General features: G+C 36.8%; 1 protein-coding gene across 3 annotated transcripts in view; it reads right to left on the bottom strand.

Annotated features, from left to right (window-relative positions):
* KCNK2 (potassium two pore domain channel subfamily K member 2) overlaps positions 1–17700 on the bottom strand; it is a 137676-nt gene that overhangs the window by 55653 nt on the left and 64323 nt on the right. For all 3 annotated transcript variants that reach the window (XM_071578608.1, XM_071578627.1, XM_071578618.1), the window contains one exon: positions 16899–17016. In XM_071578608.1, coding sequence (XP_071434709.1) covers positions 16899–17016 — 118 coding nt within the window. The remainder of the gene's footprint in view (positions 1–16898; positions 17017–17700) is intronic.

Here is a 17700-nt window from a genome sequence, read left to right as displayed (position 1 = left end):
TTCATCGACACATTGGCTGAAGCCTACCCTGGTAAGATGGTTCTGTTAGTTCTGTGGTTTATTTTCCCAGGTGAGTTCAGAGGGAGGGCAGATGGAAAAAGAGACAAGGTGGGTGTAGATGAACAACAGATGAAAAGGATGTTAGAAAAAGATGCGGAGAGAAGGAAAGAGGCTGGAATAAGCAGCCAGCACAGGATAAATAACGCCCACCTGGGCTTCCAGATAACTCAGAGGAACATCCCAGCTTTGCTTCTTATGGTATATGTATCGTCTTCACAATTTTTCCAAAGGCCATATGCCAAGCAGAGGCATAACAGCCCCAAAGCCAGAAAACACTTTGCAATATTCTGTGTCCAATGGCCCCTCATCAATAAAGCATTCACCATCCCAGCTGCTTTTGCAGCCTCTCCTGCTATGAATTTTTGGTGTTAGTTAATAAGCAGATCTCTGTGGGAGCATTTTCACAGAGGACTGCAGTTGAAGCTTCCATCCTCTCTCTGTGTGACTACTTAGCAACATACTGTTCTACCAGGCATCTGGCAATTTTTAACGTCTACCGACAGCTTTCATTACTTTCTTCCTCTATGCCATCATTAAATAGGCGCTTAAAGTAGACCAAAAAATATTACTCTTTTGAAAAATCTTGAACTTTCTGGATGAGGATGAGAATGAAGTACTTCAATCTTTACATCCCACACATGAACCATCCTAACACTGCAGGAGTGCATTGCCAGAGAGTGGCAAGCTGCCACAGTGGATTCATTGCACATCTGAAACACATCAGCACGTCTCCTCAGCAAAGACATACTGCTCACTGTTGCATGCATCCTGGTTGACAGGGGACACACACATGCCCAAAACTGACAGGATACTTCCATAATGGATAACATTATATATTCATGTACATGCACATGCATTCAGACATCTGTCAAGAGTAGGGTTTGCAAAGCACCACAGTGGAAATCCTCCCACTCAAACATGATCAGTTGGTTTCTCTCCAAGTCAAAAACAGAAACTGTCAATGCTAATGAGAGGTGCTAATGGGGCCAAACGTGTCATTAATATTATTACTAGTTCTAGGGGAAAGTCTTTGTATTTCTTCCTTTGATTCCCACTTCTGTTGTTCTGTGAAGGCCGCAGAGCACAGGACAGAACTTGTTCAGGCAGGCAGAGCCTGGAGAAGGGATGTCTCCAGGAAAAGACAACCTTCTTCCTTCTAAATTTATTCCAGAAGGAAGCCAACATATCACAAATTATTTTCTTGATTGACAAATAACTTTGTGTTCCTTGTTACCTATCATATATCTAAATTTATTTATTCTAAGACTGACCTCTTATTTTAGGCACATTATTGAAAGGATGATTATTTTTAATTAGTCTCTATGAGTTACCACTCACAGAGAAATATTAGCCAACCACTAAGTTTGGGGTGCTCTAAATATCAAACATAAAACATGCTGTGAGGAAAAAATATTAGTAGCACAGATGGGTCTTTACTTTCACTGTCAGTTCTGTACTGATATTTGTATGATGATCCAGTAGCATTTCATTATGGAAATCTTATTTTCAAAATTGAGTGAAAATAATACACATTTTAAAGTATTCTGTTATGTGAGTGGAGACATAAGTCTCAGTATTTGCAAGATTGTTCAAAGATTTCATAGAGAGGTCTTTTATAATCAGGATGATAAAAAAACATACGTGAGGTAAAATTATAGAAAAGCAAAATGTCTTTGAGTATAGCATTGGATACGATTAGAAAAACAACAGTATTTTAGGTAAACGAGGCCTTCCTCAGCTTTGCCCCAAAAACTTATCTGTTCTTCCAACCATTTTGAGCGGCTCTAGTAAAAGATAGTGCTTTTTCTTACAAATCATACCTCTTCGGACAAAATAATCACCTGTTATTCAATTCTAACCATGTTACAGTCATTTTTCTCTATCATAACTTTCTGTGGTTTTTATCAGCATACAGTAAGAAATCCCTACAAAACACATTCTTCCAAATTTTTAATAGATCAAATAGTGATCATACCCTACTACAACCTACTCCTGCACACAACCATTCCCATATTTATGAACTGGCTCCACCAGACACTCTGAGAAATCTTTTAAAGATAATTTAAAATTTTATTTTAAATTAATTTTCAAAATTCCCAATTTCTTTCCTTTCTCTCTCTCCTGTTGTTGTCATTTATCTCCAAAGGTGTTTTTAAACTCTGTTAATCTCTGCAGTGTACAGGATTGAATATTTTCCTTATCATATTATCATACAGGTCCATGAAGCTCAATACCACTGAGCCAATTTTCAGGGCTGGTTACTTTGAAGGGTGGCAGAACAACATACTTTACCTCTTTTACTATGCTCAAAGGAACTGTACTCCTGCTTTCTCTATGCATGAAACAAAAAAGCTGAACTTCAGATATCAAATGATCATTTCTGTTGTAAGCTTTAATACAACAAGCTCCAAGACCAGGTATCTGCCACCTACAGTTTCTGCAACTCCACCCTTTAAAACAGAGCACAATCCTTGGTCTCTGCAACACACTGATGTTCCTTCATATAAAAATCCTGCAAAAAAACCTAAAAAAATGCACAACATCACAGACAAATTGACAATTGTCCTAGTTCAGCAGGAGAGACCAGCTAACCCTGTGTGGGGGTGATCAAAGCTGTGTATTCTACCCCCTCTATTCATTCCCCAAAGTCAATGGGCCATTAGCAGCAGCTGCCCAGGGAGCCATTATCACCTTCACACCCAGCCTGAGGGGGGCGGAGCTGCTAATGGGCCATCAACAGCTCAACACCCCCTGGCTCCCAGAGTTAATCACCCATTGTGTGAGTCCCCGCCCAGGGGGAGGGACTGAGAGCTCCCTGAGGGTACATAAGTGGTGGGTAAGAAGATCTCAGGAATTTCTCGTTGGATCCAGAGCAGCAGCAGGACCTTGACAGGAGGAGATCCCCGCTCTCGCCCAGACCACAGCCCTCGCCTGCACCAACAGGTTTTTCTTTTCCTTTTGCTCTGGACTGGGGGGAACCACAGGGGTCTCAGCACAAGGGCAAACAAACCCCCTTGGGTTTGTGCCCCAGGACACTGGGTTATACTGCTGGGGTTTTGTGAGTTGAAAGCAATTTCCCTTGTGTGTCAGTGTTGTTATTGTAATATTATTATTAAATTTTAGCTCTGACTTATAATCTCTCTCGTGGTGAGTTCATTTCCTCTGCTGGTTCACCTTTAAACCAGCACAACAATGTACACTTGGACATGAAAGAAATTAGGTTTCTCACCCTACCAGTGAAATACTCTACGCAAACATTTGCCACTCCTACAAATAAGTCAAGGAAAATGAAAAGAAAGAAGGAAAAGGTACACTAGTCCAAAATCAAATGGGATACTAATATTTTCCTATTTATACCAGATCTACCAAAACCCCTCTGCATCTTCAGAGGTACCTGTGAATCTATATATTTTACAAGACATCTAGTAATGAAATCTTTAATTCTTCAATTTCAATATCTTCACTCCCATCTGACACTATTTTGAGATTAATGTTCTACCAGCAGCAATTGCTTAGTTATAATGTGTGTGCATTTCTGATAGCACTGACTCATTTCTTCTCTAATTATTGCTGCAAAACCATACTGGCTACTGCTTCTTTAAGCCAATCACAAGAAAAGTGTAGCTTGAACATTGCAAGATGAAAACACAAAGCTAAGAGTGGAGAATAACAACCTTTCCAAGCCTTCACTGACCTATAGTGGACAAAAGGGTCTATTGGTTTAGCTGAACAATCGAAACTACATTTCATACTTGCCTGCAGACGTGAAAATTCTGAACAATTAACAGCAATGACTAATTAGCAGTCAAAAGTTCAGACAAGAACATGCAATGCTTGCAAGTACAGATTTAAAAGCTATTTACTAGGATGAAAATTATATTAATAGGAATCTGCCATAATTCATTATAAATTTATAGATGTCCCTTCATCTACAAACCACCTCTCAGCAAAATAAGGTATTTTAGGCAAATGCAAACCTAAATTACATTTTTATGCCTAATCCTAAGAAAACATCGCTTCAGGGCTCAACTGAAGCTCAATAAATCCCATAATGAGACACAAAAATTAAAATTTTCTCACTCTGGATGATCTATAATGGAGCAATGAATCAGATAATGGATTCTTGTTCTGGTAAACACATTTTCTCTGGCCAGTTCATAACCAGACAGCAGACAGACATATGGTCAGAGAAGTTCTTTCTCAGGCTGTCGAATGACACTTTCCAATTACCCTGTCCAAAACATGGAGCAAAGTTTTCAGCCTCTAATATATGTCCTTTCATATCCACCATTCTTTCTTCTATCATGGAAAAAGTAGAGCAAGCCAGAGAGCAGAAGTTCCTTTGTCTCCATAAGGAGCACTGCCATGACTCTCACTCCCCTAACATTTGCCAGACTCTAGCAAATGTAACTTCGTGAAGCCAGTTCTCCAAACAGCAATCACGGTTGTTCAAGAAGCTCACATGTTGGGTGGGGGGTTTTTGCAAATAATCTGGTTTTTGTTCTCCAGAGTGAAGTTTTTCAGTCTGTGGTGCAGTCAAAGCATGAAGCTGTATCTCCAGATCAGTTTGTAGAGGAGAAATGGTTTAACCCAGCAACAGTGCTGGCATATTTCTGAATGTATATGGCAACATCAAACGGGTTTCAGCATATACTGGTCAAAAATTAGAACAGACTGCTCAGGGAAGTGATGGAATCACTGCTCTGGAAGTGTTCAAAAAACACTTGTGGCACTTGGAGACGCGGTTTATTGGTGAACATGGCAGTACCAGGTTAACAGTTGGACTAGATCTCACAAGTCTTTTCCAACCTTAATGATTCTATAATTCTGTGATTCTATATTTCTAAAACTACATCAAGACTGCCAACATAACTTTAGAGTGGGTGCCAACAATATATAATTAAAGACCTTTTTAAGTCATTAAAATTAACTAAGTTATTTCCTACAGAGAATGTTACCTACTTAGAAGTTGAACTGAGCTCTAATAGCCTCTGACATCACTTGATCTTATTTAACTAAAAGATTATAGATTAAGATCCACCATGACAGTGAAAAACATTCCAGATTTTTCAAGTTAGTCTTTTGTAGGTTTTTAAGATAGTGTTCAAATATCACATATAGGAAGCAGTACAGATATTTAATCCAAGAGAATTTTGATGCTGAAATATTTTTTATTGCAGAGCTGGGAAATAAAAATAAGCAGTTTTAACTGCATAATGCAAGATATCTCTCTAACATGTCACCAGTTAAACTGAATGATACAGACACTTGGGATGCGTGTTATCACTATGACCCAAAATACTTGCTTCAAAGAGCTTGTTATCTAAATAAACAAGCTGGGCAAAACAACAGCACAGAGCCCAGTGCAGGGTGGTAAGCACCATGCTGGTTCCACAATCATTTGTTTGCTGTGAAGTGTCACGCAGCAAAAAAGCCTCAAAGACCTGTGAACCAGTCATCTATTCATCTATCCCTGATAACTGTTTCATGCCACACTATCCAAAGAATGAAGATAAACTGAGCGAGTAATTATTAATACATAACTCAATGGAGATGAATAATCCTCACTACAGGTAATTCTGGTAGACGAAAAGCTCAAAAAGACAACTAAAATATTCTGAATTTGCGAAAGAAGAAACAGCAACTGTAGGAAAGAGGAGGGAATTTCCTTCCTAGGTAGTCTCTTCAGACAGTAAAAGTTTTCACAGGGTAACAAAATGCTAACATATACTAAAAGCAACCTGATCTTTCAAGTATCAGAGAGACAGTGTCAAAGACACTATCAACTATCAAGAAGAAAAAAACTTTCCTGAACTAAAATAAACTGTAGAACTAACCTCAGTAACAGAAAAGAGTTGATTTGTTAGGCTCACAAATAGCAAGTTGTCAATTCATTCTTGAGAGGTATTTATCTCAGATTAAATGCCTGGAGAAAATCTATATGGCAAAAGGTGATGACAACAAGGACGTAATTATTCAAAAGTTACAGAAGGAACCTGGCTGTCAGAAACAAGAAATTAACTAAGAGCAGCATACCATTTTCCATTTGGTTACATCTTCAGGCAATTTCATGACATTCTGGTGTGAGAGTACGCAGTAGGTGGTGGCGACCAAAAAGATTAATAAGGGCACAGTTCATGGGTATCACACACTAAAGATAGTTTATTGAATCACTCCATGAAGAAAGGCAAAATAGGTAAAGATAAAAGCCAACTCTAACTTCAAATTACACAATATATATTCTTAAATCCTACCCGTAGCCCCGTCTTTTAGGTTGAAGCCCAGTGTCTATAAACTTCATTTCAGCTCCCAATTGGATGCTACTCTTTGTGCAGATGTTCTCTCTCCTGTGAGAAAGCTCATCTCTTCAACATTCTTCTCATGGGCAACTTGATCCAAAACCTCCTTATCTTGCTTTATTTTCATTAGCTTGCAAGTTTTTCTCACAGGCCTAATTGAATTGTTAGTGCTCACATCCTTGCACCAGAAAGTACTGGCTACTAGGCTTCTGACACTGTCAAAGGCCTTTTCTCAGCTAAAAAACTTCCTTTACTTCCACATTCTGGCAGATAAGAAACACCACCAATGTTTTCAACTCATGTCATCTTTAACCAGTTATTGTTTTAAAACTGGATTCTAGAACTTAAAATGTACACTTTATAGATCATAACAAGTTCTTTGGAATGAAAAACGTAAGTTATAGTCAAGGAATTAAAGGCTACCTTAGCATAGATGGGTTTTTTAAAGTATTTAAATTCTTAAGATTGGAATTATTTTTCCTACTTACACTGCTTGATACTTTCCACCTATTCAGAAAAATAAAACTAAAATTAAAATAACACTCCCATACCCACAGTATCTGAGCATATTATGTTACTGATTTCAGATAGGCAACTGGTTTTGAGTAAGGATCCCTGCAGGTAAGGGAGACTAACTGGGACTGTGATTATTATGAAATTTCTGACCAGTAAGTAAGACTTGAATATACAGTCTGTGTTGTTGCTAAGAAGCAACCACAGCAAAGATGTCCAAATGAAGTAATTAATGTCTTGTCTTTAATTATATTTGGCTTTCTCTATCCTCTAGTTACTCGTCCAGCAAAATGAATCAGATTCCCACACAAGTGCAGAAAAGGAAGGAAAGCATATCTCCAGTGAAGCCACAACAGAAAAACAATCTGCAGATTTGCCTACACAGTTCCAAAAATCCAAACACTTAGATGCTAATTTCTTACAAACATCCAAGAGTATTTCTAAGTGCTTCACTTAAAAAAATCCAACCAAACACACATACACCCATGAAAATCAATCAAGCCTATCTGACCTAGAATAAGATGATTTTCACAATGTAAATTAGCTAGAAGGAAGAAGATGTTATTCTTCTCAGTCCTGCTGTGCAAGCCCTTACTAAAATTGAGAAAGAGAGCAACTCATCACATGTTTTCCAGGCTAATAGCTGTATTACTATGCAATTTATTTGCTTTTAGCTAGTATGTAGCAGACAATTATCCTTCCTTTAGCTTGCATCATATTTTTTCATACTAGAAAAGCATCTATTCTTTGGTGAAACTCAGCATGGCCAGAGGAAGGTAGATAATACACATACAGAGTTTTTCTGGACTATTACCTATATTATGCATCCCACGAGTCTTTTGTACTACCTATCTTACTATTAATTTGCAATTAACATGTGCCTTCTGTAACTGTTTCTGCCAAATGGAAAACTGAAATTGTAACAGTATAGTATTGTACTTTTGCATAAGCAGTTCAAATCATTCTTTATCACTTTTTATCCTCTCTATCTTAAGCATATGCAGATCACATGCACAATACTATCAAAATAAACTTGTAGTCCTGAAAAATATGGATAGCTAACACACAGTGAGATGTGAACTACAACTTTGCTTCCAGTCATACCAACTCCTGCAGGTCTTGCAAAAAGATGACACCAGAGGGTGAGATTTTCCAAAGCACAAGAGGATTCAATAGAAAAAAACTCACCAAAAGAAGCTAATGGATTTTGTTAATTTCCTTTTGCCTGTATTTCTACCCAGCTTCCCTTTTGGTTTTTCAGGGGGTTTTAGCAGAATCAAGCTGCTGGCAATAATGAGAAATCTATAAAGTACAGAGAGCTCTCTTTGGATAAAAAAGAATCACTTCTGTAAAATGCAAATGGATATTCCCATGAACTGTAGTGATACTTGAATGATATTTTCATTCATAATGCTGGTGGCACAGACATCAGATTTTATATCGGTGACAGTTCACTTCAAGAAATCTTTAAGCCCTTCTAGGCTATCAGTGTAACATCCTTTCTGTATTCTTTGAAAAAAAATGTTATCTTTCTGATATCATTTAAATAGAATCAGCTGTTGATTCCATCTGTTAGGAACAGTACAGCCAAGTTTACATAAAAACATTTGGGTGAATAGGCGGCAGAGAGTCTGTCTTGGCTAACTGACCCTCTTCTTAGGCAGGTCTTACATCTCCAATTCAAAAGGCCACTGGAATACTGTGGCCCAGCTTTGCCCCATGAGCTTTAGCCCCTGCCCTTCCCCAGCAAGCCAGAGTGACCAGGGACATTTCTGGGACTTGGGAGCAGACATACAGATGATCTGTGCATCTGTGATACAACACAAGCAACCTTAGTTTCCATGAAGAAAATCCACCTCCTTCTACTTTCAGGTCAACATGATAGGAAAATAGGGTGATTTATATTAGGCAGGTTCTTACCTGGTATAAAACAATATGCTATTTATCCAGATCTGCCAAAACTGCTCAATAAGAGATCTTCAAGTCTTCAAAACCCCGAACTTGGACTAAAGGTACCTAAAAGTGCCTACTTTCTACAGTAATCAAGAGGCAGGAATTCCAGATACAATAGTCAGTTTTGTTTTCAAAAGAAGTTACAACCACACATGGTTGTAATATACTACATGGTAGTCTTATATTGTTAGTGCTCCCCCAAAAAAACCCAAAAACGCCCCCCAAAAAGACTTAACAACAGAGCATCATGATGGAATATACACACTATGAACAGGTGCTTTTATTTTAGCCTCTAAACCCTACATACTCAGTTACTCCAGTGCAGAAGCAAAGCACAAAACATTCCCTTTTTTCTGTGTCTGGAACAGGTGCTTTTATTTTAGCCTCTAAACCCTACATACTCTGTGACTCCAATGCAGAAGCAAAGCACAAAACATTCACTTTTTTCTGTGTTTTCAAAAATTGTGTACCTCTGTTTGCTTATAGAATTTGAGGTTCTCATGTTTGGCTGCACCACTTCTGATGCAATTACAAAAAATAAACAAAAAGAGAAGCAGGAAATAATTTCATTCATCCCAGCATTCAGCAAACAGTGTAGCTGTATTTGGCAATTCTTCCTGGCAGCCTTTCCTTTATTGATAACAACGAGCCTTTGTAACCTGGAGATTGAGATGGACATGATCGGAAGGCTCAGGAACCCTGTACTGATCAGCCGGTGGTGAGAAATCTGAATAAAGAAAACAAAATCTAGTTTCATTAGCACACTAAAACTAACAAAGTAAGCTGTGAAAACTTCACTGCTCATTTGCAGTGTAAATTGGGGACCGTGTCACAACTGACAAATTGGCATTTTCTCTCCACAGCAAGACCGACACTTCTGAGCAGAACTGTGTTAAGCACAGTCTGTTGTTTAGGAAATTATCAAAGGTAATGAAGTGATGGAAAGCTGCATACCTGGCAATTTATTTTAACACAACCTTTTTTCAGGCCTTGAGAAAAAAGAAGATAAAAGCTCAGAAAGTGCAAGTACATCAAACTGCAAAAATGGTATATCTTCATCCTTGCTTTCAAGATTCAGCAATAAACAGACACCACACCAAAATAAAACAACCAGTTCTGTGTAAGAGTAAGCTTATCAATGACATTAAAAAGGCTTTTTTTTGACAAAACAAATTTTAATGGAGTCATAGCAAAGTTAAAAAATGCTCTAGGTGGTCAGAAAAAATATTCCAGAATATGAAAATAGCCCGAAACTTAGTGTTGCAGGAAAAGTAAGTAGTTGGTAGTGTTCTGAATCAGGACTAAATGAATAAAAACATATTAAAAAAATATATGAAAAGTGATATGGAGTGACACTACCTTTTCCTAAAGAGACGGCATCCCTTTATTCAATCCACTGCCAGGTTTCTTGTCCAGAATTCAGAAGTTACCAGATAAAAAAACCCTCCCTTGTACATTCACACAACTCAGAGCCTATATCACCCTAATATTTTCTAATATAGCTGATAACTTAAAGTAACAATATCACCAGAAATATCAAACCCTGAATGTGACCCACAGAATATGCAAGTGCTTCCAATTTACCACATACCTGCACATCAGATACCTGTATATCAAAACAGGGGTGATGGAAAAAATATCACTTCTCTGTGTAATGAAACCTCTGTATTATCCCATAAACTTGCACTTCTTCGATTTCAGAGCTACCCCTAGCACTGTTGAGTATTTTCTTAGTCTCAGTCATTTTGGTCACTGAAGCTCAATTTCTTTTCTCTGATTTGCTCATTCAATTTAATTCAATTTTTCTGATATACAAGCCTTCAGTGTCTCTAACTGAGCTCTTCATCTAATATAATTTCCTTTCAGCTCTTCACCTTCCTCCACCACTGTCCCTGGTTCCCTAGCTCCCAGCAGCCCTACCCTAATTATTGCTTCTGTATCTTGTACAGTCCAAGTATTATTTCTTCAGCATTCAAGTCAGATATGCCCTCTTTCTCACTGCAAGAGCAAATGCAGGAGAAAATTGAGGGCATAGTGGTAATACACTTTCAACTCAGTGTTCCTGGGAGAAATAATTACAGAGGAAATCTTGTTTAGTCGCTGCTGTCCTGGGAGAGAATATGCTCAGTTCAAATACAATATTTGGAGAATTTCATTGCCAAATCTTAACAGGTCTCTCCAGAGCACAATTGAAGCACTATTTGTCAACAGGCAATAACTGGGTCAAATTCAGGCATTTTTTCAAAGGCACAACAAAAGAAGCAAAGAAAATAAATTAGAATGGAACAAATAGAGACTAAAAACTAATTTAGTTCCAACATCTTCTATTAAGAACAGCAGTGCAGGTTTGGGAAGGGAGCACAACAGTAACCTAGAGGAAAGACTGAATTCTGAAGAGATCTCAGGGGGATTTATTTAAACACAAGAGTTCTTTCTGTTGACATCTTAGCAAATGACTTATAGATGTTTAACACACCTTGAGAGCCAATATGACTCTCAGTAGGACAGCAGCAGTTTTCAACAGAGTCCTTTGCAGAGTAAGAGTTGGAAGGAGCACTTCCACCTCATTCCCCAGTGACCTCTTTAGCGTGTCTCTCCCTACCACATTTTCACAGACCATAAATCTTTACCACTTTTTTATGCGTTGCTCTGCAGCTGGTCTTGTCAGCTGCTTATACTCAGCTTTGCCACACACATACTCCTTCAAGAAGTTATATGAAATCTGGGCATGTGCAACCAGGTTATTAGTGGAGGATAAGATCCATGACCTTGCTTTTATGAAGAAGGCTTGAAAGAAACAGGTCCTCATAAGCCATGTACTCCAATGTCCACCAAGTAGTCAAGTCCATTTAAGCCATAGACCCAAATGCAGATTTGATTACTGATATGATGGAGAAAATCATGTATCAGAATATTTTTCTGGCAAATGTATTTCATGTTTTTTAATTTTAGGAATTTTTTTTTCCAACCATCTGCTTTATCACCTCAACCTTTGCACTTGACTTTCTTTTTCTTGCTTCTTCTCTCTTCTCTTACAAATACACAAACAGAAATCCAAGTATTTATACCCTGATAAGCTGCAATCTTTCAAAATGAAGTTTTTATGCCCAAGCTCAATAGGTCTGTTTCTTCCTTGGTGGCACAAACAACCAAAAAAAAAAAAAAAGCTGTTCTAACATAAGTATGTGATGCTTCTTTCTTTTCTGAACTAAGGGAATAAATTTTTCAATGTCATTTGCAACTTTTATATTTATGATTATCTGATTTAATAGGTAACACCTCTGATGAAAAACAATATTTGTCTTTTTATAACATCAAACATATTTGGTATATTTTAGTTATCCACACATTATTCTGTTACATTATATTTCAAAAATGCAGTGAACTGGTGCCAGAAGTGACAATTTTAACAGCAGGATTTTATTATTGTTTCAAATCAATAAGTAATGTAATAAGACTTTTTAAAATATGCTGCCTTCACAACCAAACCTTGTATCCCGGCAGTGGGAAAATAACAGAAGGAAGGATTTCTTACAGCTAAATTGCATTTGAAGCTACATAACTAATTGCAGCATTAAAATTGACAAATTAAATTCAAATTTCTAGTCAAAAATATCATATTTTTCAGCATCTTTGCTGCTTGCTTTTCACAGCTCTTCCCCAAAAAAGCAATATTTACCATTTGCTTCCTTTTTCTTTTCTATTTTTTTAAGAAACTATTTACATTCCTTTGCACTCTTCAATAATGATTGTTAGGTTTTTGAACCAAAAAAATTATAACCATATTGCCATAACCACCTTCATGAATCTAAATTAAAGACTTTAGTCATGAGTGAACTTCTCGAGAGGTTCAGTTTCCAGTGCACGTGAGAAGTTTGGATTTGAAAATCAAAGGCTGGTGAAAACAAAAGTGGAAAAGGATAAAAAGAAATTTGTTCTCCCTTTTTTAATTTGTAGACACAGTTATTAGGAACTACTGGATTTGGACATCCATATGGCTGCATTGTATCCTCGAGTGCTAAGGTGCTGAAGGAGTCTGTGAGCTCACCCTCATGCAGAAAAAGCTCTGTTTGAAAGTATGCACCCTGGCAAACCACAGCTGCCAGTGGGGTTGGCACTCACAGCATGCTCACAACTATGATCCAAAATTCTCCATCTTCTAGGAGGCTGAATAAATACTCTTCCCACTACACGACTACTTCCAGTGCTTGAAAAAGCCATTATAGACTGGCTGGAGTAACAGTGGAAATAATGCAGCTATTTCAGATTAGGAGCCATAGCAGTCTAGTAGAGGTTCTTGTCATGCATTTTCTGATATTACAGTAGGCACTACATTTTTTATGTGCTGAGACACCAGTCATTTGGGAAAACAACTGCTGAACTCAAGGCACGGCGACTTTGGTTTTTTTCATTTTTTCTAGATACAGGTCTCAAGCTTGCAGGATAACAAGTCTCCTTTTCTACCCTGTTCTCAATATAAAACTTTCTGGGCCCCTAAAATATAAGTTGTTTGGAGGGAACTGGGTTACGAACAGGTTGTGTCTATATGCCCATTTCTAAGTTAAGCTACCTACTGAAAGAAATCACCTAGAGGTTAAAAATCATGCAGAGTGCAAACAATGAGCTCTAAGAATAAAAAAGAGATGACATAAAGATTATTTTCCCCTCCTCCTCAGCACCAACTCCAGCTTTGATTCAGTTACCTTTCTTTCTTGCTTTTCTTTCCAAACCTCTTTTTTTTTTCCTTTGGACATGTGGTCTTAGAACAGAACTGATTGGCCAGTGGCATTTTCAGGTAGATAAAAACAAGTTCTATTGTTCCTCACACCATTCACAGTAACCCAGGGAACAATGCAACAATATTTTTCATAGATATTTGACTCTGTTACCCTTTTCCCTCTCAGGCACTCTGAAACCATTCCATACGCACCAACTAATATTTCATTCTTTAGATTTCATATTCTTTCACATTTCTTTATTTAGATGAGGCATCTTTGTTCTAGAAATATATCCACAAGGAAGAATACTTAGCTAAGCCAGTCAAACCTATAATCAGTGATAGCCTTTCCTGAAATAAGTTCTATGCTCTAACACAGTAGTAAATACAAAACTAAAACAGAGGATCTGTTCCAAAAAAAGCCTTGTGAAATTGTTTGATGTAGTAGCAGTATGACAGATTTTATTCTATTAAAACTGATTTGATTAATTTTATATTAGGCACTGAAACATTTATTGGATAGCATGAAGGATTATATAAGAATGTTAAAAATGTTAAATAAATATTGAGACATTTTCTGTAGTGTTGTCTCTGCTTTTTTGAGCTGACTTTGAAACTCAGTAGATACACATGTCACCCACAGAGTGCCTTTCAGTAACCTAAAGGAGATCCAGAAGATGCTTCTGGTCTGCTGCCAACAGCCACCAAAATAGAGTCAAGATTTTTCATTTCGATGTTTACCACTACTGGGTTACAATAACAGTAACTGCAAAACAATAACTTTTTGCTTAGGCAAATGCTTAAGGCTTTATTTATTATCCTCTCTCCCCAGAAAACAAGTATTTGTGGGATGCAAGTGCTACTGTCAACAAAGAAAGGCTTTGCTTTCATTAAAGAGAGGTTTGGAAAACTCATTTCATAAATAGAATATTGGCTCCATTTGAGAGTCTTAGATGCTAAAGTATCAGCAGCAAGAGTGTGGGCTAAATGATAAGGTAAAATTATAGTAATAAGAGGTTTGGAAAGCTACAGAATCTGCTGCAACACTTAGAAAGCTATCATTTTCTTTAAACAGTAGTAAACCCTTTTCATCTATTCAAGTGCTTCTTAAGGTATATAGACTAAAGGACATAATATTTATAATTTTTATTCTTATTTATCAAACCTCATTTACAAATTATTTCTCTAAAGTTGTTTTATTGAATTTATAAGGTTCTGTCTTTGTTCATGAAGAATATCTGTAGCATTTGGCTGAAACTTGTGGCAACTCTGTGGAGATGTTTATAAATCGTATTTTGACTCTCTTGAGAAATTAAAATATTAACTTATATTATTAACATATTCCCCCAACAGGAAGGAATGCCTTCATTTTCAAAATGTTACTCATATACAAAAAGATACTGTTCTGAACACAAAATCACTTAATGGCAAATATTATTCCAAAGAATACAGGAAAGCACACCCAACTGTTAGACTTATCATTTTCCCAGGGAAGTCACATTTTCAAGTGTTTTTCAGCGCAGCTCCACCTGCTGTCACACCACAAGCCCCGTGAACTGTGGGGAAGATGGTTCACAGCAGTAAGACAATGCCAGCCACACCACAGCTTTCACACACTGTGTGAAGCAGGTTGTCCTTGGACCCTAAGAAACAATGCTCAAAACTGCAGCTGACTGGGAGCTTTCCATCAGAAAAATGAAGAAAAAAAAAAACCAAAACCAAAACCAAAACAAAAAAACCAGCATAAAAACAAACAAAAAAACCCAAAACCAAACCAAACAGAAACAAAAAAAAAAAAAAAACCAAACCACAAACAAACAAACCAAAACTAAAATTAAAAAAAACCCTGCAGTTACTGTAAAGCCAAAATATTTTATTGAAGTTGGTTTTTCTTGCCCATTTTTTCTCAGGTTTCTATCAAAAAACCTGAAACAAATATTTACTGTTGCCTAGTTTGACCTGCTTCTGACAACTCTGGTTTCCAGAAATTACCTGAAATAATAATTTTCAAATGTATTTCCTATTGGGTTATCTTGCCTCTTGGGGACAGCAGATCAGAGGCCTGGATGCATTTTCAGATCCCCTGTTCTCTTCTAAGTAGGACTCATAAATGTTTTGGTAGAATCAGGTCAATAAATTAAATCAGGAAGCATTTAAACTTAGAAAAGCCTTAGTTTTACTTGGAGAAACAAAACAAAACAAAACAAAACAAAAGATGATGAAACAAAATTTTCCACTGCTTCAAATAATTTTTGGACTTTTAATTCATTAAACACTTTTTGTATGTTAATTTTTATCCTTATTGGGAAGTGAAACCACTATTAGGCACTTTCTACAGGACCATGGATGCTTACAACATAAAGTTTAGTGATGTTAGGACAGTAGAAGACTGATCACAAAGCCATCTTTTCACGGTTCTTGCTTTTTTTGGTATAACCTGTATTTTCAATACTTGATTTTTTTATCACTTTGTAGACCTACCACTACAAAATCACTAAATTTCTTACTAATAAAGGAGGTAAGAATTCCACTGTTGTTTTTCTCTAAACCTGTTTCAGTTACTTTAGATGTGGAAAATATCGCCCATAGGCACAATATTTATACATATACATAAAGACATGGATATATTCAAACACACAAAGAATATGGTACTTATGCACTTCTACATAAAGAACAAAGATACATGCAACACTTGAAAAGAACATACTTTTCCATCACAATAGGCATATAAATATTATGTAGTGGTAATTATTCTAACAACTCCTTATATATTACTCTCAAAATGTAGCTCTTAATTATTTTTCTGGTGACTTTTGCTGCAAATTTTGATCCATCTTTGTGAACACCCCTTTGTAAGCTGGAAGCCACATTACATCTTTTAATGTGCACTGTATGGTAGTCAAAGGGAAGAAACTGAAATACGAAATGCTGCTCCTCTTTCCTCCTGCTCAGAGGGACAGTGGCTGTTTCAGAATTTAGATAAAATAACAATATCAAATGGGATTATACAGACTTGAAATTCCAAATATCTCAGTCAAGGTTTAATGCACATTTGCTTTAAATCATGCCCTATTTAACACTTATGACTATACAGTTGACCAAATTCCCCCCAGAAAATGTTTCCACAACCTCTTCTAGTCACTTGACAGACACATACAACAACATTTTTTCTACCAAAAAATCACTCACTCAGCTAGGGCTCCTTATAGACAGCTATTATTTCTGCCCCTGCAGCTAAAAAGTGACTCTACTTCAAAACAGAAGATTTGGATGGTTTACCATTAACAAATATATCCACACTGGAAATCAAAAGTTTTAGCTCATTTACTATAAAAAGATAATAAGCTGTGTCCTACCTATGGTGGTAATAACAGTGCCAGCAAAGAAGAAGGAACTTCCCAAGTCCCAGTGACTGATCTGAGCAGATGTGTTTCTTAAAGGTATGATTCCTGCATTTATTGCTGCCACTACTTGCTGCAAGTTTAAAAAGATTTTAGTCAATATTCATGAAACAATAATATTCATATACATTACACACTAAATTGATTAAATCACTTATTTGTTGCAAACAATAAAAGAGAAGAGGATCTATCTATCTTGTTTGTTCAAGCTCTATCATTCAGTCAGGCCACAATTTAATCTTCAACAGACACCCCAGGCATTTCAGCACCACAGCAGAGCTGCAAATTTTAGACCTTTAGGGAGAATGCAAAATGCACAATATCAGTAGCATTATCACCTTAGATAGATGGCAAACACAATTATTTTTACTGCTGCAACTACTTAGTGAAGAAAAACATGCATTAGACAAAATTAATAATAAAAGTTTCCCCAAATTTTCCTCTATTGAGTTAGGCAAGCAAGTGGATTTCTTCAAAACAGTCATTTTAGAACACCAAGAAAAATTGCCCATGCATTGTTCTGAATCAAATTGACTCCAACTAATGAAGACACTTTTTTATAACATGTAATTCAATAATTAAAGAAATTACTCTTAGAGTTACAAAACTTTCACTATAGTATCAAAAAATTCTGAGTCAAACATCGAAAACATATCTCTGAGTTTATACAACTACTTATTTCATAAATATGGTTCTTGAAAAATTCAGTTCTAGCAGCTAAAATAAACAAACTTGCCAGCAGTGACATTTCCATAGT

The sequence above is a fragment of the Pithys albifrons genome, chromosome 2, assembly GCF_047495875.1.
Source record: "Pithys albifrons albifrons isolate INPA30051 chromosome 2, PitAlb_v1, whole genome shotgun sequence".
NCBI lineage: Eukaryota > Metazoa > Chordata > Aves > Passeriformes > Thamnophilidae > Pithys > Pithys albifrons.
The sequence above is the reverse complement of the archived record's forward strand: the minus strand, read 5'-3'. Positions and strand labels throughout refer to the sequence as shown.